The sequence below is a fragment of the Bacillus rossius genome, chromosome 1, assembly GCF_032445375.1.
Source record: "Bacillus rossius redtenbacheri isolate Brsri chromosome 1, Brsri_v3, whole genome shotgun sequence".
Taxonomy (NCBI): Eukaryota; Metazoa; Arthropoda; class Insecta; order Phasmatodea; family Bacillidae; genus Bacillus; species Bacillus rossius.
The window spans coordinates 142,764,722-142,792,228 of NC_086330.1; the positions used below are offsets into that span (position 1 = coordinate 142,764,722).

The following is a 27,507-nucleotide window of genomic DNA, read 5'->3' on the forward strand; positions in this document are numbered from 1 at the left end:
TCTCTATACGTTGTTCCTATACCTGCTATAGCAAAGTAAATCCAGAGTGACATCAAAAATTGTCAGATAGAGACAGAGATTGGTGCGCAAAAGCACACCTATATATTTTCACGATGAAATACACGATTTCCGTTATTAAAGCTGTCCTTGCTTCAGAACAAACTTTTAAATACACGATTTTGCAATGTAATGCATTTTTTTATTAATGTATCTGAAAAATTTCATTAAAAAAACTTCGAAATGAGAATTTTGGAATTTTAATTTCTTGTTGTACCTATTTCATTAAGGTAGGAAACATACTGAAATTACGGGATGCCTCATAGTTTAAAATGAACGATTGCAATAAATAATTTCCTATATGAAATAATAATTAAAATTTAGAGTTTATAAATTTTTTTCAGAATGCATACAGCTGTACTAATACTGTCAGAAACGATTTTTATGTTCTTATAAAAATCAACAGTATAATTAAAATAATATTACAAGCCGGGTAGTATGAATGTGGCAACAGAGGGCGCCATTTCCTCTGTAAAGCAAGCTAAGCGTGAAACAAACTACAGTACGAATGGCGACCATAAACGTGCGGAAGATACGAAGGCTCCGCCGTCAAAACTTTTTCACGGGCGTGTGCTGCCTTTCGCCTCCCCTCCCCGTCCGGCGGAGGGGGAGCCACGTGGTCGGAGTAGGGGAAGTCAGGAGTGGAGGAGGGGAACCGGCGTGTCTCCGCGACGGCAGGCCGAAGACGCAGTCAAGTCAGTCGCCAGCTCGAGGCCATGCAGCGTTGCAAGATGGGGACCTGTAGCCTGCGGGCGCTCGCCGTGTTGCTGGCGGCGGCGCTGGTCGCCGTGGCGGCGGCGCAGCAGCAGTCCTCCACGCCCGCGCCGCCGCCGGCGCCGGCGCCCGCCCCCGGCGGCGGCCAGCTCGTCGTCGACGTGGTGTACAAGCCGGACGAGTGCAGCGCCAAGTCCAAGAAGGGCGACATGATGACGATGCACTACGTGGGCACGCTGGACGACGGAACCGTCTTCGACTCCAGGTGGGTTCCTCAAGCGCAGATACCGACACAGTCTGTGACGTAACGCTATTAGCAAGTACCTACGCTCATAGGCGTGCCTACAGGGGGGGCCAGGTGGGCCATGGCCCCCCCTAATATAATCACTCAGATCGGAATTTTCTCTAATGCGTTCGTTAATATTCGTATATTCCTGGCACTGTGACACTCAAGCTGTTTTTCAGTGTTGCAGCATGCTAATTAACAATATTTTTAAACATTTTATCGTTCTGGAAATACAGCCGCCTTAGTTTATTTAAAACACGAGGTCCCTTAAAATGGCCAAGCAAAAATTTTTTTTTAAGAGGTTTGTAAAAGTTCTGTTGTCTGAATTGCTGGGTTTGCATTCACTAAAAAGAAGTTCATTTCAAGGTAGATCTGGACCAAGCTATTGGAAAATTCGAGGGGGAAAAATGTGTAAGTACCCTTTAAACATTTGTCTATGGAAAAAAAAAAAAAAAAAATTCAAGATTGTTAAAATTATATGGATATAAATATTAACAAGTAAACATATCTCGTTGATACTGCACAAAAATATAAACAGGGCAATGAGTGAATGTATTTAGGCTATTTAACATTCTAAATTCAGCTTCTGATTTAAAAATTTAGCAGGGCCCCCCTAATGGAAATGTCTGGGCACGCCTATGCCTACGCTAGAGACTAATACCGGGAAGCTTCAAGATTTTTGTGAGAAAACCTGGCGTTGTTTTCACGCCAGTCTGACATATGACAGACGGTATGCTCGGTATCAACAATGTAGCTGTTTAATACATATGGTAACAACATTATGATAACGAAAGTAACTTTTTTATCCCTTAGAATAATTTATTAAAAAAATACTGGGTGGGAGAATTAAACCAAAGGTTAAAAATTCTTTAAAAAAAATCGTTTGATAATAGAAAATATAATATGTAATTTAAAGATTTATCTATGAAATATTTTTGTAGTCACACCACTTGAATAGGGAAAAAGGGGGAGGGGGGTTCATTGTAACCCATGACGAACAATGACAACCACGAATACAGTTGACACATGGGCGCCGCAAGGAAATATTTTTTTGGGGGGACTGCAATTGATTTAGTTGTTGAGGAATATCCATCCCCTGGTTTTTAGGCATTTTTCTTTCCTAAATATTTTAATTATACTTAGTTTGTTGTAATTTATCATTTATTTTTTATAAAAAAATATTTTCAGAGAACAAATTTGTAAAAACACAGTGCTCACATTACCACGATTGGACTAAATGCCCCATGCGCAACATATGGGTTATATCACAGAAATAATATTTTTAATGTAACTACGAAACTAAATATATTATTGGAGGGGACGAAATTGAACACTTTTATTATTGGGGGGGACGTGTCCCCCCCCCCCCCGTCCCCCCCGGTTGCGACGCCCATGGTTGACAGAAAAACAGTGGCAAAGGAGACGCGTAGACAATTTGTAATACTTCTGAAAAAGTGAAATTCGAGATACGTTACATGACAGACTTCATGCTGTGTCGAACGGCCTCTAGGATAGACTCCCACAGTCCCCTACGTTCTCGGACAGATGTTACACGCTCTGTTCTTTTTCTAGATTAGTGGCGTCTGCATTAGAAGAAAAAAAAAAGACATCCCAAACGTGTTAGTTTATTTAAGCACTAGACGAGATCATGTATCAAAATATACTTTGTTCATTTTATAATAAATAATATTTTTCGTAATTACAGCATATGCCATTGGCGTAAATCCCCGGAAGCTTGGGCAATGAATGCTTCTGCAATGGTACATACATTAAAACATTTTGATGTGTTGTGTGGTGGGTTGGCTGTTTTAAGTCTGAATGTTTGCTGGTGTATCTGTAAAAAAACTTTATTCAGAACATTTTTTTTGTTACCTGCTCGTTGGTTTTTGACATTTGGATCACCGTGACTGTGAATGCTGTAATTCCCAACTTCTTCAAGGCAGAATTACATTAGCCCATCTATTCCGTCCGTCATGCGTCCGTAGGTCACGTGACATACATCCAAACGGAGGGCCCAAAAAATGTCATCCGTCGGTCCGTCAAAAGATTTACAAACCCATACTTTTGACGGACGGACGGGTGGATTATATCTATGGTTTTAGGTGGGAAAGTCATTTGTTACTAGAATACAGGACTTTCGTGTTTTTGTTGTAGGTCTTTCGGATAGTTTATATAATAAGATTGCTGTTCTTAAAACCTATGTCTAAAAAATATCACGACTGAATTTTTCCAAGGATATGCTAATACAATACGTACAAAAAACAACATATAGTAAACAACATCGAAATTAGTCTCTGAGAGAAAAACACAGATGGTTGGTAGCAATAATTGAACGGATGAAGTCATGCTGAAAATCGAGTGGCGGTGACGGATGAAAAAGAGACGGACGGACGGATGACGGACGGAGGCGACGGGCTATTGTAATTCCGCCTTTAGATTAAGGGTTTCCAATTGGCTCAGTGTCCACCAGAGAGGTTTGTTTTACTAGCCGTCTCTTTTGCTCCTTAGGCGTTGTAAGAGTCGGTAGCAAATGAACCGAGGTCAAAAATAGTTGGTACTCTCATATACTTGAATATACTCCACATAATCTGAAGTAATTAAATAATATTCAAACCATTGTAATTTGTAACGTGATACATTAGTTATTCACTGTCCTGAAAATTACAATACAGTGAACATTACGAACAACACAGAGGTAGATGATCACGCCGAAACAACCATCAGAGGACTTGCCCTCACAGCTCTTCTTCGAGAGGTGGAGCATCGAGTAAAACTGCCGTCCGCCAACTGTTTCCGGCTAGTAAAAATGCTCAAGGGCGCCCGAGAGTCAAAACGTCAAAAAGAGACGAGTGAAGCAAACCTAAATGTGAGCACATCGCAGAAACAGGCACCAATGTAAACGTTTTGATTTCTGCTAGCAGCGGAAAACAGTCCGCTGATTGTTTCCGGGTTGTGCAGATACCGTTATCACGCACGGAGTGAGGCGTGGCGCAATAATCGCGGCATGCCACTTGGTCAACTGAACAGCCGACCAGTTATCAAAAGGCCATGTACTTTGCGCAAAATTATTTACAAATAGTTGTGTGTTAAAACTTTGTATCATTAGCTGTATCCGAATATATAGGGATGCGTCCATATCAAAACATTGCCTCAATGTAGAGGGCGCATTTCAAATGGATTGATAGTATCCGAGGGCTTTTACTCCTAGCATCACCTGTTGACAGTTGGTCGTACTAATGTGCGCGTAGCCTTTTTGAGTCGATATATCTACGAATATTCAACGAAACGTAAATAACAATCAAGAATTAAAAAAAAAAAATTGTAGCGTTACTGTTATAAATGTCAGCGATCAAAATAAAAATCTTATGAATCTCAAAATATTAACATACTTATAATGAGAATTATATACCCCTGTAAGTTTGAGTTCGCTTTTTGGTAATTTTTATTAAGGTTTTTATTTGTCTCTATTTGAGTTATCACTTATGCTTATAACGTTTTAAACGAATCTTATGCCAAAAGTCTATAGTAATAGGATGTTGGTATGTATGTATGACGTCGATAAAACTCCAACACTATTTGATCGATCGCCATGAATGTTGGTACATCGAAGTGTTTTTTCATGGTGAAGGTTTTTATGCTATCCATTTGTTGTAACTCGCCTCTAGATGGCGCTGCTGCGCATCAACTTCCAAACCGTTCAACCGATCGCCACGAGTAAACACAAAATCATAGGTCAGAGACATACAATCAGCAATTGTGTGTCATTTCTCTATGTACACCACACTGTCATATAGCGCTATCCATTTTGCTTCAACTCGCGGACAATATATTACCCTGTGTTCAGCCCGGGAAACGCCGGGTACTGCAGCTAATATTATATAAAGACAAAATAAAACACTATTCCGAGGCTAATGGATGTAGGGACGCATCAGTTGATGCGAGTGTCGCATGCCTAGAAACCTTGATGGACGCCTGTAGGGATGCCGATACATCCCTTACTGAGAATCCGGAAACAACAAAAAGATAGCTGCGTCCACTACGATGCACCTCTAGTGGATCCCTTAGCTAAGTGATCCATAAGGCTAGCATTCGGATGCAGCTATTGTCTGTGTTTCGTGGTTGGCTGGGTTTGTTTCAAGTACATGTCCGTTGTCAGCGCACCAATCACAGCCATCCAGTACGGAAGCAAGCACGTCCTGAAAGGCCCGGCCAAACAGGGCAAAGGCTACTCTTGCACAGGGGCGTAGCCAGGGGGGGGTTTTAGGGGTTCAAACCCCCCCCTTAGCACCAAATCTTTAATTAATTTCTTATTCATCACTCAAACAAATTTCATATTAAATTAATAAAAACAAATTTACCGTTACAATATTTAAATTTAAGTACCGAAAACTGCTAAAATAGCACTATTTTACACCTTAAATTCCAAATTTTCCCGGGGGAGGACCCCCGGGCCCCCCGCTTTAATACGGGGGGGGGGGGGGGGGGGGTGAGGCCATGCTTCTTAACACCCCCCATACACAAATCCTGGCTACGCCACTGCTTGTAGTCTTCAGCGAATCCAAGAAGCATGGACAGAGTAACACAAACTTCGAATTTTCCTTCGGCATATACAGGTAGCTTGTAATCATCCTCCAGACCCCAGCCTGCCATCTTTGCAGCAGACAGTTCGTTCGATGAGATCGAAAGGTAATTTTTCATAGCGGATGTTATGCCTACATCTCTCGTCTGGTCTACTACCTCCACGCCATTGAGTACATATGTAATGCGCTCGATTAAGTGAAGGATATTGTCGTCGTCGGATGCGTGTCATCTGTCTTTGTCAGCGTAGAGATGACTGCGAAGGTGAAGTACAGATATCTTGGTGCTGTACAGCAATTCGTACTTCAGAAGGTGGCGCGTACGGCCCAAGCAGGAAAGGTTGGTACCTACTTGTGCAGTTTCATTTTCGTCTTTCATATTTATTCTGAACTTGTTCAATACTGAGAAGAAACTTTATGCTATCAGGTGTTAATGCACCAACGCATATTAGAGAACCGATGCGATTTCTTTTATAACTGTCCGGTGGCTTCCGTGGAGGAAGGATTCGTCACCATTTTTAATCGACGCCTATTAGAGAACCGATGCGATTTCTTTTATAACTGTTCAGTGGCTTCCGTGGAGGAAGGATTCGTCACCATTTTTAATCGACGCCTATTAGAGAACCGATGCGATTTCTTTTATAACTGTCCAGTGGCTTCCGTGGAGGAAGGATTCGTCACCATTTTTAATCGAATGACTTCACCGAGTTCTAAACCAGTACATTTTTATAGATTTTATTATTAAAATTTGATTAAATTAATTTTTTTGTGAATTTTAAAATTGTTCCCGATTTTATAGCTCAAAAAACACGGATTATCATTTTGGTGAACACATTTCTAAATGGCGAAAGTTCCTTTTATTAAAATTTTGTTACTTAATTCTTTATAAACTTTCACATTTTCCCAGAATTTCTAGTTTTGCGGAATTTCAAGATATGGCCGTAACGAAAAATTGCAAGTTTCAAGATGGCCATCGTAACATCACAATCCAAGATGGCGGTCGGCATCTCTCACCTCACCCTGGACCCTGTAGCATGACATACTATTATATACTACTATCCGAGCATTATCAGCTTAACCTTTTTTTTTCCCCGTAATCAAGACACCAATTATTGGATATATCGAACTGTTTTCTTCCGAAGCTCTGCACACCGAATGTGCGCCCAGGTAGGTTGGGGGGCTTTAACAGAGTTCGTGAACAAACAAACGTGCGTTCGTCTGCAAGTAACAGTTTTTTTTGGAAATGGGTACCACCGGAATTCGAGACTTAGTTGCGAGACACGGGAACTGTAGAACTGATCGACACCCCCCAAAGGACCGGACTGTACCGGCTTCCGAACTCAACCGACGCTCGCTTTTCCCACAGCGAAGCGGTAGTGAAAAAAGGATTTTAGAGGGAGGGGGGATGGGGTTGGGATGGTTGGTGAAGGAAGGGGGGGGGGGGATGGGAGGGTTCAATTATCGTGTTAACATGCCCGTAATGACACGACTGGAAAAGGAGGATAGAGAGAGGGAAAGAGGAGGAGGAACCTGTCTGTTGGCATTCCTGCCGCGTCGAGTGCAGGAAGCGGCTTATACTTCTACATGAGAGTGTCCACCCGTCGCTTCCAGAAGGCGCGGCGAATGAGCGCACTTTACGGGAAGGGTAGGCCGACGTTTTCTGAAAAGTTAAAGGGGCATGATGGTTGACACGAGTAAGACATGTAAGAAAACCACGTTGGTAGAGGCGAATCAGTGCCGCACTCTCTTTCCCCATGTGTAGGGCCATGCATATTTCGCGAAAAGATTCCGAGATTAGTTATAAGTTAAAAACACTGTAACGTCGTCTGTGTTTCGTGATTGGGCGAATTTCTTACAGGCGCATGTCGATTGTCACAACACCGATCACATGTGTAGGGCCATGCATATTTCGCGAAAAGATTCCGAGATTAGTTATAAGTTAAAAACACTGTAACGTCGTCTGTGTTTCGTGATTGGGCGAATTTCTTACAGGCGCATGTCGATTGTCACAACACCGATCACAGTAATTCAGAGCGGAAGTAAACGCGTCCTGACTGGTCAAACAAGGGAACGACTTCTCTCGCATACGGCCGCCAATCACAAGGAAGAAACCTCTGGTGCGGGTATACCTTGTTGCAGTCTAACAGGCGTTCAGATTTATTCGCGAAAAAAGCCTGCCCCTACCCATGTGGCTTGCAGCGGTTCCCTGAGCAGTTGTGGGGAAGCTGTAACTGACTAAAGCAGTGGTTCCCAAACTTTTTCAGCTGGCGATCCCACCTTTCCTCATAGGACGGTCCATGGCGGAGTAAAAAACCTTATTTGTATCGTATCCCTTCCTTATGTAAATACAATTTATCATCAAATGTTGCAAATAAAAAAAAAATATATATATGCATTTTTTAAGATACCGATTGATTACTGATGAACAATTTGTGTTCTGATTTGAAAATTATTGACAAACTCAGGGGCATAGCCAGGGGGGGGGGGGGGTTTAGGGGGTTCAACCCCCCCCCCCTTAGCACCAAATCTTTAATTAATTTCTTATTCATCACTCAAACAAATTTCAAATTAAAATTAATTAAATTTTTACCACTACAATATTTCAATTTAAGTACCGAAAACTGCTAAAATAGCACTATTTTACACCTTAAAAAACAAATTTTCCCGGGGGAGGACTCCCGGACGCCCCCGCTTTAATAAGGGGAGGGGGCATGCTTCTTAACACCCCCCATACACAAATCCTGGCTACGCCACTGCTCTTGCAAGGAAACAATCGCTTTAGTTATTGCTGTCTTATGAGCGGTCAGATGATTTCGCGAAAAATACATGCCCTTAGCTACCAAGACGTCTGCACGACCCAAGCCGCAATTACAATAGTCCGTCGCCTCCGTCCGTCAGTCAGGAGACGTGCAGCCAATAAGATGGCCCAGAAAAAATTTTACTCGCCCATCCGTCCGTTAAAAGTTTGGTAACTTCATACTTGTTACGTAAGGACGGATTAAATTATAACCTCCAAATGGATTTAAGTTTTTTTTGCGTGTCAAATCTTATAGGGTTTTGAGTGTTTTTTTTAACTGTTAATCTTCTTATATAATTATTTTTAAACTAACATTTTAACACATTTTAAATGTTTTTTTTACATAAATCTTTTGAGTCAGTTAGTGTAATTAATTACGCTTGGTATCTTGAACATGTTTCAGTAAATACTAGTCGTTACGGAGTGACGTACATCGCTTGGCGACGGTCGAACGAAAGATAACGGCCGCGATAGACTGTTGCAATCCCAGCCTTATACAGTCATATGCTAGTAGAATGTTCCGCGGGATTTCAGTGTCTTTGTAATCAACATTATTCGGCAGTCTTTTTATTTTTATAACAAAAGCTATATTTTAAATTGATGTTAAAAAATTCGTTTAATAATTTTTCAACCTAGGTCGGCGCATATATACACGTACTAACTAGATCTGTGTGCCAATTTTATTTAGACATGTAAGCTTACGGAAGGATAAAAAAAGTGGACCTAAACATCTATTGCATGCCAAACAAAAAGTTGACAGTTTGGCAGAAGCAATAATCTCGTGAAATTTGGTTTTACCTTTTCAAATATGGTTGTGAAGCGCGCGAATCTGTATGATTCGCCAGGGAGGGAGGGTACACTTTGGTGTTATTTTGACGGTTTAACAGTGACGATTGCCTCTACAGCGAGGGGACGTTCTCCCTTCCCCTCCTCGAAGATCTACGGCCAGATGGTTGGTATCCATCCGCGTTGATTACTTTTCGTTATTACTTCCATTTAAATCGATACCTCGCTTGCATTTGTTGTTCTGCCACGTGTATTTTCAACAGACTTTAACTCGGTGTGAAAGGTCGTGCATGTAATGTGTGTATCTGGCAAAAGAGCACACCGAAACGTAGACAGCGTTAATAGCAAATATCTTGCATTGCAAGAAAGAGTAAATGCCCATTTAAATTCATACTGAAATCTAAGGACGAGACATGATATAGACTTACACACTTACTTTAAAATGTATTACGTATTTAAATATTTTTAACCATTTTTTTTTTAACCTAGTCGACCACGTCCTAACCTGAAATTTTAAATTAATATCCTTCTTTGTTGTGAATGATATACGGTGCCCAAGTTTTATCGCTATTTACAATACAGGGTGGTTCAGAATCCGGCCGACAAACTTCGGGTGTAGGTTCATCCTGAAAAAAATAATATGACCCATGGTCTAAAGTGTTCCCTGTATGTGAACAATATTTGAACAGTATTGGAAATTAACAATATTTATATTGCAAATAAAGGAGGAAGTAATATTTAAGGTGGAACACTGAACATCAAGAATCTATATAATGTTTAATTGAATCAAGTTTTACACCCACCGCAAAACTTGTCATTAAATGATTTAATCGAAAATAAGGGTAACATCTCAGAAAAATGAAATTAAAAAAATTACGAGACCTCCAATTATTTTAATAAGAATAATTTTACTGCAGCAAAAAGATTTGCGTTGGTTGTAGAACTTTGTTTAGTTGAACATTATCCTGATAGGCTAAGTGTTTCATCTTGAATTCTTTCTCTAGTATTTACAATAAAAAAACGTTAGTCTCGAACTTTTTTAATTACAGTAAATAAACCTAATGAAAAAATATCAAATAAAAATTGCCTCCTACTATTAGCTTACCTCATATAAAAAATTAAGATGGTGTAGCAGCATTGGGAAGGACTTTTCAATTAATTTTATTTTCGTGGTGCTCCTACGGCCGAAAATTTTTCGTCAAATTTTGGTTCATTCGTAATGTATACCACTTTAGAAAAATAGGTTTAGTTTTTTCAGCGTTTGACACGTAAACGGAGACGGATCTCATGGAACGGAATGTCTAAAATGGCGCGCATTCGGACACGGACCCGTGCGAATTAGCTCGACAAAGCTCAGCTCTTCTGTTTACGTTGCTCCGTGGTAGCCAGGTTTGTTTACGTTCCAAATACTCGAAGAATTGTTTCAAATATAATATCCAGTGTTCTATTATTACCTTGATGTTTATGTTATTTATATTTGTAAACACTGACCATGTTTTTTAATTAAATTAATTTTGTAACCGTCACGTTCATTGTTCAATCTTTTTTTCTACGTTTCCGTGCATTATGGAAGCCCCGGACGGATAGTGAAAAGTAAATATCTTGCGGGTCCGGATCCGCTTCCTTTTTTACGTTTCCGTGAGTGCGCACGTATTCCAAAATTTGTTTCCTAGCTCGGTGTGCTCAGGAATAAGCGAGTGTGAAGCCAAGTAGAACCAAGTCACTGTCTATCAGTGCTTAGCGACACGCATGATTAAATTTTGGTTTGTGGAGTCTGCAAGGTTTGGGCACATTCACTTACCTGGGCACGTTTTGAAGTTGTGTGGCCCGCCCCTCCTTCCACGCTCCATTTGTATATTTTTTACTCGCCCGCCGAAGACGGCAGCCAAAGGCTATCAGGTAAATTAAATGAATATTTTATCTTTGGATGTGTCGGGCCCACTTCTGTGCACGGATGTTTATTGTACGTTAAAATATTAACTTTTATTAGGGGTTTGAGTTGGTACATAACCTGACGCTGCAAGCGTAGGTCATGTTCAAAGTCGCCTCAAGTACGTACTTTCTTCGGAACTGACATCCGAATTGGAAGTGAAGTATGCAAGTAAACGAATATGTGCGCTTAGCTTAAGAAACGTGGTCATTCTCAAAAGCGTTTGAAAAGTTATATTTCATATTTTCAATGCTTGATTTTACCTTGATGGTAGGAATAAAATTACAAGTGTATTTCTAACAGATTTAATTGGAAACTTCACAAGTTATGCGTTAAGCGTAGATCACGTTTACAGTTACGGCTGGTAACGTTTACAGTAAATTAGATTTTTTTTTTTAAAAATGATTGTGAAGGTTTTTTGAAATGTTGTACATGAAATTATGGGGAAGGGGCACGACAAAATGATCAACCCCCGAGCCCTTAAATTTCTGTCGACGGGCCCTAGACCTCCAAAATTAAGTCGATTTAAGGGAAGAATTATGCGTGATGCAATTTATATTTTATTATGTAGATATTTCAAAAAGTTAATTTTCTTGAATACTTTTTCCTTTAATGATCCACAGTTTATCACAGTCAGTGAAGTGACGTCAATGAAGTGACACAAGTATCTATCTGTTACTGTTTACTGGTTTTATATTCCTGCACATGAACTTTGTACAACAGATGTATATGATTATTTCTGCATATATGAAATGTTTTTTTTGTGCATCATTTTATATTTTAATTTATGATTCAATCAAGCATACATTTTTTTAAACCATGTAAAATACATTCAACAATTTGACTTTATTTTGTTGTATTATGCGTAATGGGAAAGCTATTCAGGGAAAATAACTTTAACTGTTGGAGGTACTAGGACAACAAGAAGCATGAATTCCCGGGGAAGAACCCGAACCCAGTATTACGTCTAACAACTATTTTGTAGTGATACAGTAACAACTTCTGTAATTTTAAATTAATATTTCTGTTCCATTAAAAAATTAGCTGTCTGTAAAGTCGGTTTACGGACGATAGTTTAACGTGACGTCAAAACTAAACATTGATGAAATGATTGCAAACTTTTATGAATAAAATTGAATAATTTTTATTGAATTATCACTAATTTGTATGGATACAAAGAATAAGTAAAATGAAATCTACAATTTAATTGATAAATTTACTTTTATATGCACTCATTAATTCAAATATGTTTATTACTTTAACGAAGGGATTATTTTAACTATAACTTTTATACATGTTTGCTCTTTAACTTCTTCCAATCTGTGTTATTCTGTTAAGGATAGGACGATGATAGGAAAAGTAGGAAACGAATGGGAGTGTTTCAAGTTTAATGCGCCTCGAAAAAGTCAAATCGATGGTTGTTCCAATCGAGTGGAATAGAGATAGATGCGGCGCAAGCGTACAATGAGCGTAACGGGACAAAGCGTAACGGGACAAAGAGTCATCCTTGTTCGTGAGTGCAGCCGGCTTTCATAGATTTATTAGACGTTGTCACGTCAAAAAAACAACGCAGTGTAGTTGCTGGTCCGGACAGTACCACAGCCGGCCTGTGTCGGCGTCACGGGAGCTGTGTCGGGGAGGCACTCGGGGACCGCAGACAGGGTTGCAGGGAATCTGCTCTTGGAGGCACGGCATGACGCGACTGGGCAGTTTGTCTGATGGTAGTTGACTTCCGTGTTCGGACGCCGCACGCCGCCACGAAACTGTCGCGACCAGACACGGGGCGGCGACATCGAACGACTGCCCCAACTTCGTGGCGAACGAACTGTAGTATAAACATTTGTTAACAAAGGCATGCCGCAGTGTGTTTATAGCAGATTAATTAAATGCTGTTATTCATCGTTACTTAAATATAAGTAAATATTCTCTTGTAAATTATGTTAAATTTTTTTCTTTCGTTATGGAGCTGAATGCTGATCGATTAGTATGTTTAGTACAAGGAAGTCCTGTTTCATTTAATCCATCTTTGAAGGAGTATCACAACAATTATATTTCAAGAATACTGGAAGAAATACCGTAACGGAAATACAGCGTTCAGCTGTCGCGATCCATCGTGTGGTGTCACACCGTGCTGCGTCTCGTCTTGTCTGATTCTGAGTGCGCCTAGCTTTAACCGACACAAGTCATCTCACCAGGCTGACTAGGGCCTTTAAATTCAAAGCTAGGGCTGTGCAATCAGCTGAAAACTTTAAAATATTTAAAATAAGCTTTTCCTGAAACATAGTTAGCCTCCACGCCCGTGGTTGCAAATGTATCAACGTAAAATGTAAACGCGGGCGGAAGTTAAATGAATGAGATTCGAGAGTGTGGGTTCGAATCTCTGTGGAAGCAGGTACAGCTGTGCTGTCTTATTCGGCCGGCGGCAGATACAGGAATGTTTTTCAACCGCGAGGAGGGGGGGAGGGGGAGGGAGTGTACTTAAAAAAAAAAAACTTAACGTGTGTATTAAAAAAAGTGACAATGCTATTGACACAAACTCATTGACGTAAGGGCCGAAGGCGACGCAGCTTCTTCTCACAGTTGAAATTGCAGGTGTTGCATACCGCTTTCAGTGATCTCATGCAAATGTTTTCCAACTTAACTTTCGGGGGGGGGGGGGGGGGGTTATATGCCCCTATCCCTCCCCCTCCCCCCTTGCGTTCGCTAATGTGTCCGGCATGCCTATGCCTTATGACAATTGTTTCGTCGATACTTGGGGATGAAACTTGCGCAGACAAGTTGGCTTGTGTCGTGTTGAGGACTGTGCATTGTCAGCCTCGTGTTGGCGGCAATAAGAACCTAGCTCGAGGTGACCTACTTTCACTTGAGATCTTTCCGCTAACGGTTTCTCCTTTCGGCGCCGTTATATACATACAAATGCCTCAATCTGAGAAGTGGTTTCAAGTTTTCAACGTGGTAAGTTCATTTCCTGATTTTACACTTGGTTGACATGTAAAATAGTTCAAACATGTATTAAATTCTTAGACCTCAATGTTTTTATTATGCCCGCCATTTTTAGTATGTCTTGTATGACGCAATTTACTACGGTAATAATTCTTAACGTTACATTTACCTTAATAGATCATACGTTTATATCGCTTTCGCATTAGGATAGGCATTTTCCTTAAATATACGTACGCAGTAAATCGTGGTATTAAAGTGCTTGGATAAATAAACATATCACCTATTTAATTCTTTATGCTTGTAGCTTAATATGTAAAGTAGTTACGTCAGGGTTTACGCTGCTTACTTCAAAATAAAATGTGTACGCGCCCATAAGACGTTTGAGTTATAATTTTTTCCGAGAGTTTAACATTTGAGAATGAACAGTGTTGTATATGCTTATCATGGTCAGTGGTTGTATAAGGAATTCTTATGTTTAGCCTGATGTAAATTACTGTGATATTTTTGAGTTTTTGAAGTAGAACTTCTTTACAACAGGTAGGGTCAGTCGAGGCGATGACGTCATCAGAGCTTTATGAAAAGCAGTGTAACGTAGAACCTCAATCAATCTGTGACGTTCCGATTCTAGGGCATGGCGGTCAAACTCCAATGAGTTGTTTTATTTATTTCCTATTGCTACTTTTAATTGTGAGTCCCTACAGTCTGTCGTTTAGTGCACATTTATTAATTTTTTTTTCAAGCATGTATTGTTATTCCTTTTTTTTTGGGAAGGGGGCCTCGAAATTATTTTAATTCTGGATAAGTATCGGTTACTTTTACATTTTATCAAGATTACCAACAACGAATATCGTCATCGCAACGCAATCACCAGAAGTAAGAAAACATTTTCCGTGTTCTATGAATATGCTATTTTAAAATTGATCAATAAACTAGTTTCATACCAGTGATAAATAAAATATTTACCTAATTATAGGGCTTCGTTTAGGTACTTAAGGGATTGAATAATTAAATACCAACCGATTTTTTCATTTGTAATGTAATATTGGATGCTTGATCTAATAATAAAACTTGTCTAACAAGACCGACAGGCAAATTATAAATGTGGTTTCGTAAGCAAATTTTTGTTTCTCAAGAAAGTTCTTGCTGCCTCAACTTAAATATTGCATCAGTTCAACTTGACGTTTGATTGAATCAGCGTTTTTTTGATCAATTTTTTTTCCAGATATTCAGTGTAGTTATTTTAGCAGTCAGCAGTGCGTTTTCTTGGCTCTTCGTAAACAACCGCGTGGTCTTTTCTTGCAAACTCCGGTTTTAATTAGCTAATTAGGATAGAAGCTGCAAATTATGTAATCTGAAGTGAATCTTCAGCGAATGCTGTGCACTTTTTTATGACAGAGTATTTCTGCTTTATTTGAATGACCCTCTTAAAGGGGCCTTTACACTGTATTTTTTTTTGTAAATGGAACAGAAATATTCATGTAAAATTACAGATATTTGTTGATTTGTACAGTAACATGAACACATCGGTATCATTACAAGATATTGTTCGCAGAAATACTGGGTTCGGATTCTTACCCGGGCGTTTATGCTTTGTGTTGTTCCAGTACTTCCAATAGTTAAAGCTATTTGTAAACCGTTCCCTGAAGAGCTAGTCAGGGGTGTATCAGTGTTGGAGAGGAAGGATGATAAGAGTGACGCTCGCTTCTAGCTCTGAACTGGCGCGCAGTGTCTTCTCCTCGCGCACAGGACGACTATGAAATTTGAGCGGTGAACGTAACATTTGATGGCGCAGAAATGAAGATAAATGTTGTGGTGCAAGTCCCTTAAGTGCTATCAAGAATATGTACCGGTTGTTTAATGCTAAAAAGATTACTCTGAAAACACGCGTTTGAGGCATTATCACGCTTTTAAAGATACAGTTTAATAACTTGATGCGGAAAGCAAACATGTTATCGGCCCTCGTGAGCTCTGCCCGGGCAGACGGGGGCACACGACGCTCTGCGTGACGTCGGCGTGGGAGGGCGGCTCCGGGGTCGCGGGGTTATACGTACTTACCTTCCACACGGTTAAACCTGCCGACCTTCTGAGTGGCTCAACTTTCTCACAAGGAAATTATACATACACGTCGCATACGTTTTGCGTAATTACCTGACTAAGTGTTGTGCAGTATGGATAAGGTGAATGAAATGGAACATAAAATTGGAACCTTTTAGGTTTAAAGTCAATTTTACTGGCTTCTATGTGATATGGTTTAGTTTCTTTCTGGGGAAAAAATTATTTAATTTTATATGACCTTTTAAAATCATCATAATTTTTATGATTTTAAAAGGATAGATAAAATTAAATAAAAATTTCTTAAGGAATTTAAAACCATACTGCGCAGTAGCAATTTTCGCTTATTTTTTACATTTGGCTCTCCTTATCCATACTGCACAATATTTTTAAAAATTCAACTTTGCCAGCTAATTATGCCAAAGGTATGCACTAGGTATATATATTTTTCGACCACTCGAAGTGTCTACAAGTTTAACGGTGTTCAACGTAAATATAAAATAATGACTTGGAATAGAACGTACACTCTTAAACTCATACTTAGCAATTTAACATGCAGTAAATATTAACATAAGCCGAATTGAATATTAACGAAATATGTGATTTTTTAAATGGTAATAAAAAGTACTTAAAATATTTTTCAAGACTTCTATGCTTCTTTTATTTAATTATTCTTGCAATGGTAGATTGGTTAATTTTTTTTTATATCTACCATTGCTGATACCACAATAACGGACAAAAAAATGAATACGCAAACAAAAAGAAAAGTATCCAAATTCAGCAGATCTCAAAAGTTAAATGCATAGACCGCACAGAGAATTTCGTAACTAAAAAAAAACACGAACTTAAAAACCTATCTTTCAAATTACTTCTTAGTTTACTAAGAAGTAGTTAGAATTAGGAAGATAAAATCTTTTATTTGAAGTTATGAAACTGTTGCAAGTGCTGTGTTTTCACAAAATATTAATCTGCGGTTAGAAATAATTTTACTGTGAATTATAAGTAGAAAATAAAAAAAAAAAAATGACGCAATGCAATAAATTCTTGAAACAAAAATGAGAAGATGGGAATGAACCTTTTCTCCCCAAGTGTACCCCTCATTGACCGCGGATTAGACAGTTGTAACTATTTCTGTAGTAATGGCTTAAGGTTTCGTCTCACAAGCCAAGTTAATATTTTTTTTCTTCTATTTTTGTCATTACAATTTTTAAGGGCTATTTATAAAATTTTAACTCTATACTTCCCTTGCATTTGTTGTTTTGACACAAATAGTTTCAACAAAAATGCACTTAGTTTAATATTACGGGTCTGAAAAGGCGCGCATGTGATGATAATTACGAAGAACTTGAGCGCCTTTTTACTAACATGATAGATTACACTAAGTGCATTTCTGTTGAAACTATCTTGGGCAGAACAATAAATGCAAGGAAGGCATTGGGTTAAAATCTTAGTAATAGTCCTTGAATAAAACTAATGACAAAAAAAAATGGAAAAATCAACATGGCGTGTGAGCCCGAGTCTTAAATGGTAAAATGCGTGTAACAACCCTCCTTCCCCCTCTGTCACCTCTCACAGAGCCTGGCCCGCTCGGGCGACGGAACGAAACGCAACTTTCTCCTGCTCTTCCGTTGTGAGGGTTGTAGCGGAAAGCGGTTGGCGGAGAGAATGGGTGGCGTTTAACTCCCGCGGGCTTTCGGAAGCCGTCGCCATTAAAACGGCGCCCAGCTTGCGGGGCGAGTGCGTTAGCGGCACTGGTTCCACCAATGTCCGCGGTGTAAACACTCTGACGTTGAGCGCCGAGCTGGAATGGTAGCCCGTATTTTCCTATAATGTTTATTTTTTTGCGCTCCTTTGCATGTATTGTATTCTTGCTTTCATTTCACCGTGGACAAAAAAAAAAGATTGGAGTGTAGGAACCAATTTTCGTTAGCCACAACACATTATAGACTGTTAACATAGTGGCAATTGTATGGGTTGTTGGTACAAATACACGAACCCGTTATAACTGTTCAGCTGTGCCTTTGAAATAAAATGCGAAATGTTTTTTTCTCAGATAATGTGCTGCGAGCCGCACCGTATCACACTCCATAAATTACCATAAATTAACTTTATAATGACTGCTTTTTACCCCCATGAAGACTCGTTTGTCGTTATTTTCCAATATGACAGTTGTAACTTAATATCATATTTATTCTTATATAAAACACGTTTTATATAGGTACATATTTCTTACGTCTGTCAACCAATATATTTCAAAGTACGCATATAAAATAATTTTCTGGAATTAACAAGTTGTAGTACAATATTATATTAGTCATATTATAGTAAAAGTATCAAATTTTAATATTGACATACCCTTATATATATATATATATATATATATGAGGGGAAACTCATTTTACGAGAGAAATGCATTACATATTTATTTCATGATTTATTTATTTTTGCTATTTTTGTGAATGACGAACATGGATGAGATTTCTTAAATTAATTTAAAATGCATGCAATGGACAGTGAGCTACCTGACAGCTACCAGGCGTATTACTCCAGACTTAGTCCACCTCATTTTCGTGAAGCTTGTAAGGAAAATAACTCGCTGTAACATCCTCCATGGACCACACAACCACCGGGCGAGCTGCGGCTGAAGACCGCTGGCTTAGAATGTTACCCATAAGGATAATTCAGTTGCATGTACTGAAGTTTATAGTCCATCCACGGTAACCTCCTACTTTTCTGAAGCCCTGCTTTTCACCGGATCTACTTTAATGTCACTATGTATCCTTCCGCCGTATGTAAACAAAAACATTGCCATGTGACAAATGTCAAATGGTTTGTTTACAATCACCAGCTGTCAAAACAATGTGTGTGTGTGTGTGTGTGTATGTATGTATGTGTGTGTGTATATATATATATATATATATATATATAAGTAATTTGTATATGATCTAAGTATACATGTATATGTTCATAACATTTATGATACCCAATGGTAAAAATATTAAAAAATAAGTTTGTTAGCTAAAGAAATAACATATAATTTAAAGTAAATTTTTAGGAGAACATATAAATTTACAACATTTATGTAAGCAATAAATATCATCCTTTAGTACAGTTCAACACAGTTTTCTGCATCTGAAAAAAAAAGTATTGTAAATTATACATATGGCTGTCCATCTAAGCAATCTGGAAAAGACTAAGGATTGAAGGTTTAATAAAATTAACAAATTCAGATGAAAACATTTAAAAATGAATTTTCTTCTTTTATTTAATAAACCCCTACCATTTTGCCGGTTAAGGCCACAAATAAAAATATGGTTATATACATTTTCCTGAGTATACTTATTAGACAAAATCATAATTTTATGAACAGTAAAATTGTGGTAAAGAATTGACAGTAATTTCTATACCACTTATATGCATTATTTATTTGTGGCCCTGGATGGGGACTGGCTTTTTGTTTTCCAAGTAAGTTCACTGAAAAATGAAGACACACAACAAAATAAAATGTTTCACATACACCTATACGAATCCAGAAATGAAATTTATTATAAATTTATCATAATATGTGTAATATAAAGTTAATACATAAAGTTCCAGTAGTCAACATACTTAATGGGAATGCATAAAAGAAAAAAAAATGTTTCAAACCCCAATACTTACAGTTGCCCAGGTGTTTATTACATACAGACCTCAATAAGAACACCCGGGTAAATCATCAAGAGGAACTGCCAGTACTTCACTGTCTCCATCTACTTGCTGTGTCGTAACCTCAAATTCTTCGCTGTCACTGTCTTCACTTGAACTATCCTTGCCGAGGTGGATGATGAGTGGAGGAATGGTGCCGCTGTCTATGTGGACTTCTCTCTCCCAGTCTGCTTGAATTAGCTTCTCCACGTGATCCACACACCTCGCCCATCTAAAAAAATTAATGTATACAGTAAAACCTCTATATAAATGACCTGTTTATAGCAAAAACCACTCTATAACAAAATATGTTTGTTTCTGTCAAAACGGCATAGTAAACAATGCATGGCATGCTCTTTATTACATACAATTTTGAACTCACTCCACAAGAAACTATTTTTAAACACAACAAAACTCATTTAATGTGTTTTCCTCAACTATCAAAGCTATTATTTAATACTTGAAGTAACATGTTTTGTTTTATGTTATCTGAAAAAAAAAATTTATAGTGGTTTATTCAAGATATAATAAAGCTGTAAATATTTTCTATGTTATCAATAAAGGCTTAGAATGCATATGATAAAATATTTATTTCATAAGTTTTGTGTTTGTTTTTGGTTAAAATTTGTCCCAGACAAAAACAGTGAGATATAGCGAAAATTTAATTTTTTGAATAGTTTTGATGATTTACTGTATATGTATTTCACTATAATAACATAACTTTTGAAAATACTAATGTGCAAGAACTACATGTGTAAATACCTATTCAAGTTCGCTAGATGAAAATATTTAAAATTCTCTACGTTGAAATTTTATCTGAATATTGAAATCTGCCTACAGCACTGAACCCACCATAACTTTAAAGTCATTGACACAAGATTAAGCATAACAGAAAGTAATATCACAATTACTAATAAATACAAAACTATTTATGGAAATGAAACAATTGCAAATGGACTGCAATTACAAAAAAAAAAAAAAACCTTGCAAATAAGTCACCACTGTTAGATCTAGAAACTACACAGATATGTATGAATCACATGGGAATAAAATTACAAACACAAACACAAACACGAACACAAACACATACATGCAACACATTTTCAAAACGACAACTACACAAATTCAAACCACTTATTTTTACCAATTGTTTTAAAACTGTATTACTGGTATATGAATATACACAAAATGATAATCACACTATACACACACTAGCACACAAAGTTATCAAAAGGAATGGTAGGACCAGGCTGCTAGGCAACAATACTTACGTATTATGTAAAAATGTATGGTAAGGGTTTTGCTGAAGCTTGAGGAATGTTCTACAGGAAAATAAAACAATTTCTACTTCAAAAGGAATACCCCATTGGTCATGCAACATGAAAATACCTCTCTGGTGTGGAAGCATCAACAGCCTCTTTCCAGATGGCTGCAACTGCATCATTGTCAAATCTCTTGGCCCGCCCCACGTTACTATTGTAATGGTGTTTACATTGAGCCCAAACTAGTTCGATTGCATTATAGTGGCAGTGATAGGGTGGGAGTCGTAGAATTTCGTGGCCATAGTTACGAGCCAACTCGTCTACCTCATATCTGAAAAGTGTGTTAGAACAAGGCGTATACGTAATTTTTTGCAACTATCTCACTTTTAAAGAAATGCTGTAAAAAAAACGAAATAATATACCGTATTGGGGGCTTGTTTTGTTTAGCTATTCTCAGCAGCTCCACTTTCAACAAATTATTTTCATGTTTTATCTCATTCTTCTCCAGCCACGCGATCAGTGCATCCTTGGTCCAGTTCGTTGTAGGTGTTTTCTCAACCTACGTTATGCCAACATTTAACTAAATACTCAAGTAGCTGATAAGAATTCATGACAGTAGAACCCTGTTACAATTTTACTGCTTATAAAGTTTTCCTGCCTATAATGTATTATTTTTCAAGTCCAATATTTTCCCTATAAGGACAATGTATTTAATTCCTGGATATAATGTTTCACAAATTATGCGTTTCGTGCTTGTAATGTTCACTTCATAAAATTTTAGAAGACGAAAAAAATTAAAAGTCTTTGTCTATACTGTCTATGTATATGTGTATGTTAGCAGTTAACTGCCTGTTGACACCCTTGGAAAACAAATAAATTCATAAATTTTTAGCCATTCTGTGTGTTTTCAAATGAATTCACTTAAATCACATGTTCAAGTGGCAAAAGAACTGGACTTAAGCATTTCCACTGTAAACACTGTCGTGAATTATGACAATTATACAGAAATGAGACAATTTTACAGCAATGAGACAATGTGTAAGTAAAGACAAAGCAGATAGAAGCTGGAAGCACCATGATGTTAAAGAAAAATTGTTTTTGGCTTGCTACAAGCAAATTGGAGCATCAAATATATCTTTATGCAGCTTGTTGAGTCCATTGGCAATAAATCCACACTAAAAAGTACTAAATTGAATTTCCTGCTTATGTTTTTTTTTCTTGTAGCCCCTTAAAAACAAATTATAACAGGGTTCTACTGTACTTATGCAAAGCAAACATGTGTTTTGGCATATTGTCGTAATGAATTTCTAAATTTAACAAAGCATGTTAGTTTAGTGACTAGAAATTTTTTTGAAAATATTATTTTAATTTATTAAGTAGGGCAACAGAGCATTCATAAAGTGGGTCCTTTTACCAAACAAGTAATTATGTCATTTTCAAATGCTATTTGCAATAAAAAAATTTTATTTGGTATTTCAAACCCTCTACTAAATTAGTTTGCACTACGATGTAATTCAATTACATTATATATATATATATATCTGTGTGTATGTGTGTGTAATCAATTTCAGCTCAAACATTATAGTTTATAAAAATGTAGTGTAGGCATACTATTAAGATAACAATTATTGCTGGAAAAATGTATTAGTCTCGAATATTCGTACTTATACACAATAATAAACACATGTAAATTTTTCACATTACAATTTGAGCAATAAAAAGACACTGCTTTACCATTGCACATACCTGGGTGCTGTGATATGAAGCATTGTCCATTATGATGACACTGGGTTCCTCAAGATGCACCAACATGTCTTCAAACCACATCAAGAAAGTTTCCCCATTCATCTCGCCATGGTAGTCTGCAGTCTTCTGACCTGAAACAAAATGTAATCCTGCTCCTAGCACAAAGCCAGTGCGCCCTCCAGCATTAACAACAATAAACCTTTTACCATCTCCAACAGTACGTCTCTTCGCAGATTGTAGACTCTTGTCCTGCCATGACTTTGATACAGTTCCTGAAAAATATATGAAATGGAAATGAAATACTTTGTATTGGACCACAGAACAAATTTTCAAATAAATTAATGCCTTGCCTCTCTGGAAAATCCATGTTTCATCAACAAATATGAAATTGGCACCTCTTTCTTTTTCTTCTTTATACTTTCTCAAGAAATCTATTCGCTGCAATACTATGTTTTCATTCTCTATCAAAGCTTTTCGTCCATCAACAGTTGTCCATGAAAATCCCATCTTCTTTAACAATTTATGAAGACTTGATCTTCCACCATAATAATCTATTTGTCTTTCCCTGATTTCTTTCAAAATGGTGTCGACTGTAACATTCAAACCTGTAAATTTATTGCATACATTAACAATACATGAAATAACAGAGGTACACAAAACTAAGCGAAACCACAACCCCGTAGAAGATAATTTAAGTGCACAATTTACATTTATTAAATAGTTTTAATAAACTTACATTTCAAAAATACTTTTAAATTAATTTAAATTTTGTAGTTTGCTTAGAGGAATTCTACATTGCAGTATTTTAGTCTGCAATGATATGACGATTATATTGCGCGTTTGTATTGAAGTTGTGTAAAATATTAGTATTTCAGCATTCAATTTAGCAATCAATAAGTTACAAGCTCTACACTGTGTTATAGGTAAATGTTTTGTATCGTGTATCCCATGTGATCCCTAGATCTTTATGCATGAACCTGTACATCCTATTGATCGTGTGGTGCATGTTTTTTTTTCATTTATTCAGATCAAAGATCCTGAACATAATCAAATATTGTGGTATAGCAAGAATAATTATCATAAGTTTAATAAAACATATATATTTTCATTATTATTCAACTTTAAATCATAACTCATTACTATATCACAGGTTTTTAGTTTTGGTTTTGTACAGGATTTTTAAACGTAATAAATTAGAAAAGCAAGCATCATCAATCACAGGATCAATATTTGCAGGATCATGCGATCAGGATCAATGTATCGAATCGGATACGCGATACTAAACTTTTACTGTTTTATAACCTTCTGTTACTTCATACACTAACACACAGTTTGTCTGGCTAAGTTGTGTTTTCATATGATACTCCATTACAATTAAGTAGGCCTATTGTTTATAAAATAACAATACCCCTATATTTTCTAAAGGGTTAGGCGGGGCATGACACTATTTTGCAATAGAATATATATTGTACTGGACCCTGCCACACAGTACAATTTAGCCAATTAAGTATCCCAATTTTTTTTAATAACCATGCTTGCTTAGACCACAACTCACTAATTTGTAACCAATTACTGCTAAAGCGCACAACTGGATATTATTGATACTGGAAATAGTCATTATTTAACCTTCTGATACATCATAAAAGTTGAGGTTATTTAATATGTATACTGTGTATAACGATATAAACATTACTTGTAGTTTTAGAATGTAACAATTTTCTTTCTATCTTTAACCTAACCTTAAAAGGACGTGTACCTATTTCATATGTTGCACAATATTCTATATATCAATACCATATCAATAAAGAAACCTAACAAACCACCCAAAAATGTTAAGTATTTTTAAAGGACAGATTATATCGGGAAAAAAACTGAACCGGTCAATCTGCATATGGATATATGAAATGAATACAATTAAGTAGGGCCTACCCCAGTGATATTGAAACTACTCTTCAGTATCAAATTTTTACCTTCAGCGTACATCCTGTAAATTGCATTCCTGATTGCATTTACTGTGAAATCGTCGACTGTGTCAAGTGACTTTCCTTCCTGTGGCCTTTTTTTTCTTTTTTCCTGGTGTTGAAACTTCTTCAATGTCTTTCTTGTAGTACCTAACCAAAAAAAAAAAACATTTGTCATAACACTTTTCCGGGGACCCGTTCACAATACGCAGTTAGGCAGTGTTCCAAATATGGCATTTTGTCACAAATATTTGCTTTGTGGTCACTAAATGGAAACATGACAGACTTTGTCCACGAAATTAATGAAGTGTTTTTTTATTTATTTTGTGATCTCCCAAACAGATGAAAAACTAATTAAATGCAAATTATAAAATCACTCCCTTATGTTATAGGTAAACCTATCATAAAGTTTATAAACATCGTTATAAACAAACGTGTATCACACCCATATAAATACTTGAAAGTGCCTATATTGTTATTGTTAGGACCTGAGTAGGCCTAATATGATTTTAGGTTAACTTTTCAACAGAGACGCCACATGGCGGTGTTGTCTCACACCAAAAATTATAAATTGGAAATAAAACACAAAAAACCTCGTGAGTTAAAACACAGGCCGACAATACTTAGGACACAGTCGATATTTTTTTTACGTGCATGAAAACGAAAAAAGCCTACTTACTTGAGAACAGTTGACTTTGCGATGTTGAGAAGAAACGCGGTCGTCTGCGTAACGTCACATTTCTTCAAGTCGCCTTTCCTAATTAAAACATATAAGTTCTGAGCGACGTTAATGATGTCCATCTGACGCTGCGAAGAAGTAGCTTTCCCCATCCCGGAACCAATTACCATTACAGCAATCACAAGAACCACACAAAATATCAAAACGATAACAAATTCCATCATTACAATAGTAGATAATAAATAATATAACAAAGTTAAAATACACAATATTAACACAAAATCCTGAAACACAAACTGTACGTTATTTCACGGTCAGTAATATATTAAAACACACTGCAATATGGCGTAACTGCAGACAAACGGCTGAAAGAGAAAACAAACAAGTGACTATTAACATTATTAATGCGCGACCACGGTTTCGGCACGTAATATTTTTTTACCGTTAACATAACGTTTTTATTTCACCAGAGATTTAAAAAAATGTTCAAACTTAACAAATACCCAAACAAATTCTTAAATACACGCGGAAAGTCAAAAAATATATATTTTGGCTATGGAACTATTTCGTTCTAATCATTGCCAACACACCACTTCTCTCACTGTTTCATTTACACACATGCGAGATCATTAATATTAATAATATTGTACATAGATAGTTACTTTTTTTGTAAAATTTTATTTAACATCATTATACGGTAATTTAGTGTTAATGCATGTTTAATATGCATATGATGGAAAGTATTTTTGCAAACGAACCAAACATGCTGCATCCTGGTGTGTTTTTTCAAAGGTTCGTTTAAAAAAGTAGGAGGTTACCGTGGATGGACTATAGCTGTCTTGTAAACCTATTACTGAATTTATGTTGTCCTTTCTTCGCACATATTTGTCGGTGTTCCCACCATCCCGTAGACATCTCACACAGATAAAAAAAAATTGTGTACTTTTACAAAAGAAAACAATTTCCAAGAAATAGTTTGTAAGACTACAATAAATATATTGTAACTTTGTATAACACATGGCTATGATTATTTTTGCATGTATGAAATACATTTTTTTTTCTCGAAATAATATTGAGCATTACTTACAAAATTGGCGCATAACTTTAGATTTTAATTGATGTTTCATTCAAGATCAATTGTTTTCAAATCATTTGAAAAGTTAATTTAACATTAAAAAATGATACTTTATTTTTTAAATTATGCTTTTTTATGTGCGCAATTCTAGCAAAAAGATGGAAAAATCCAAGATTGCGGGGTCTGATCCTCCTTAAAGGATGTAATTTGCTACCCGCATATCTGTGCCCAGGGTTTTCCCTGTGTCTGTCCAGGTTTTACCTGGGCCCAAATTAACATAATGTTAGTCTAGGTTTAAGATAGGGGAGTTAGTTACGGCTTCAATCGCTGCCACTGTTGCCAATCCCCGCACTAAGCACACGATGCATGCGACTCGTTCTCTGCGTGGCTAATCCCAGCATGACTAGGCGTATATAGGCTTCTGCCCGAGACGCACCTAGGTCCCTCCCTAACCCTGACCACACCTACAAATACACTTAGTTGTATTAAGGTTATGAAATTAAAAAAAAAAGTTACGATTTGGTTTATTTTCATTCACACTGGTGCGTTTTTTCCTTCATAAAATTGATATTAAATTCTTCTACAGCATTGTAGTCTAGTCCTAAACTAAAAACCAGCTGATGTTGTTTCGAAATCTACCGAAAATCCCGCTAAACCGTGATTAAAACGAGTTGTTACTTACATATATAGTTTTTTAAAAAATTAATATACTTTTCTATTAATTGAGTTGTTTTTTTCAGTGCACTTTTCTACCACAATTTTTTAACTCGTAGATATTATTTCCAGGGAAATAGTTTGTTATATGGTCCGTCAAAAACGCGGATTTTTTAAGGACATATTTTAAAAACAGTTTTATCCGCCATAAATTAAACAACTATTGCCTGTAACAATTTCGTAGTTACAATATTGCCCATACACGTCAACTATAATTCATATCCCACAAGGGTAGCCTATTCCA

At 37.1% G+C, this 27,507-nt stretch overlaps 2 protein-coding genes across 4 annotated transcripts in view; one reads left to right on the plus strand and one right to left on the minus strand.

The window, feature by feature from the left end:
* Positions 1-752: 752 nt before the first annotated feature.
* Positions 753-27,507, plus strand: part of LOC134546239 (peptidyl-prolyl cis-trans isomerase FKBP14) — a 113,962-nt gene continuing 87,207 nt past the window's right edge. The window contains exon 1 of the mRNA XM_063388921.1: positions 753-1,036. Coding sequence (XP_063244991.1) covers positions 774-1,036 — 263 coding nt within the window. The 5' untranslated portion in view covers positions 753-773. The remainder of the gene's footprint in view (positions 1,037-27,507) is intronic.
* LOC134546238 (uncharacterized) lies at positions 19,094-26,306 on the minus strand. 3 transcript variants are annotated; one of them, XR_010079117.1, is made up of 4 exons: positions 25,475-26,306; positions 24,805-24,945; positions 22,835-23,439; positions 19,094-20,058 (listed from the first exon to the last, which is right to left on the minus strand). XR_010079117.1 is itself a non-coding variant. In XM_063388920.1 (3 exons), the coding sequence occupies exons 1-3, from the start codon at positions 24,971-24,973 to the stop codon at positions 21,432-21,434; spliced, it is 990 nt and encodes a 329-aa protein (XP_063244990.1). In that variant the 5' UTR covers positions 24,974-26,306; the 3' UTR covers positions 20,548-21,431. The 3 variants fall into 3 exon arrangements, 1 of the variants encoding a protein (XP_063244990.1); XR_010079116.1 differs by having other exon boundaries at positions 24,805-26,306; XM_063388920.1 differs by lacking the exon at positions 19,094-20,058 and adding an exon at positions 20,548-21,647 and having other exon boundaries at positions 24,805-26,306.

Bases quoted from the DNA above. Each gene is read 5' to 3' on its own strand.
- LOC134546238 (XM_063388920.1), bottom strand. From the start codon at position 24,973: ATGACAAATGTTTTTTTTTTTTGGTTAGGTACTACAAGAAAGACATTG. The intron at 23,440-24,804 runs GTAAAAATTTGA...ATAAATTTACAG, and splicing joins TTACAGGATGTACGCTGAAG to GTTTGAATGTTACAGTCGAC. The intron at 21,648-22,834 runs GTATGTGCAATG...GGCATAACGTAG, and splicing joins CTTCATATCACAGCACCCAG to GTTGAGAAAACACCTACAAC.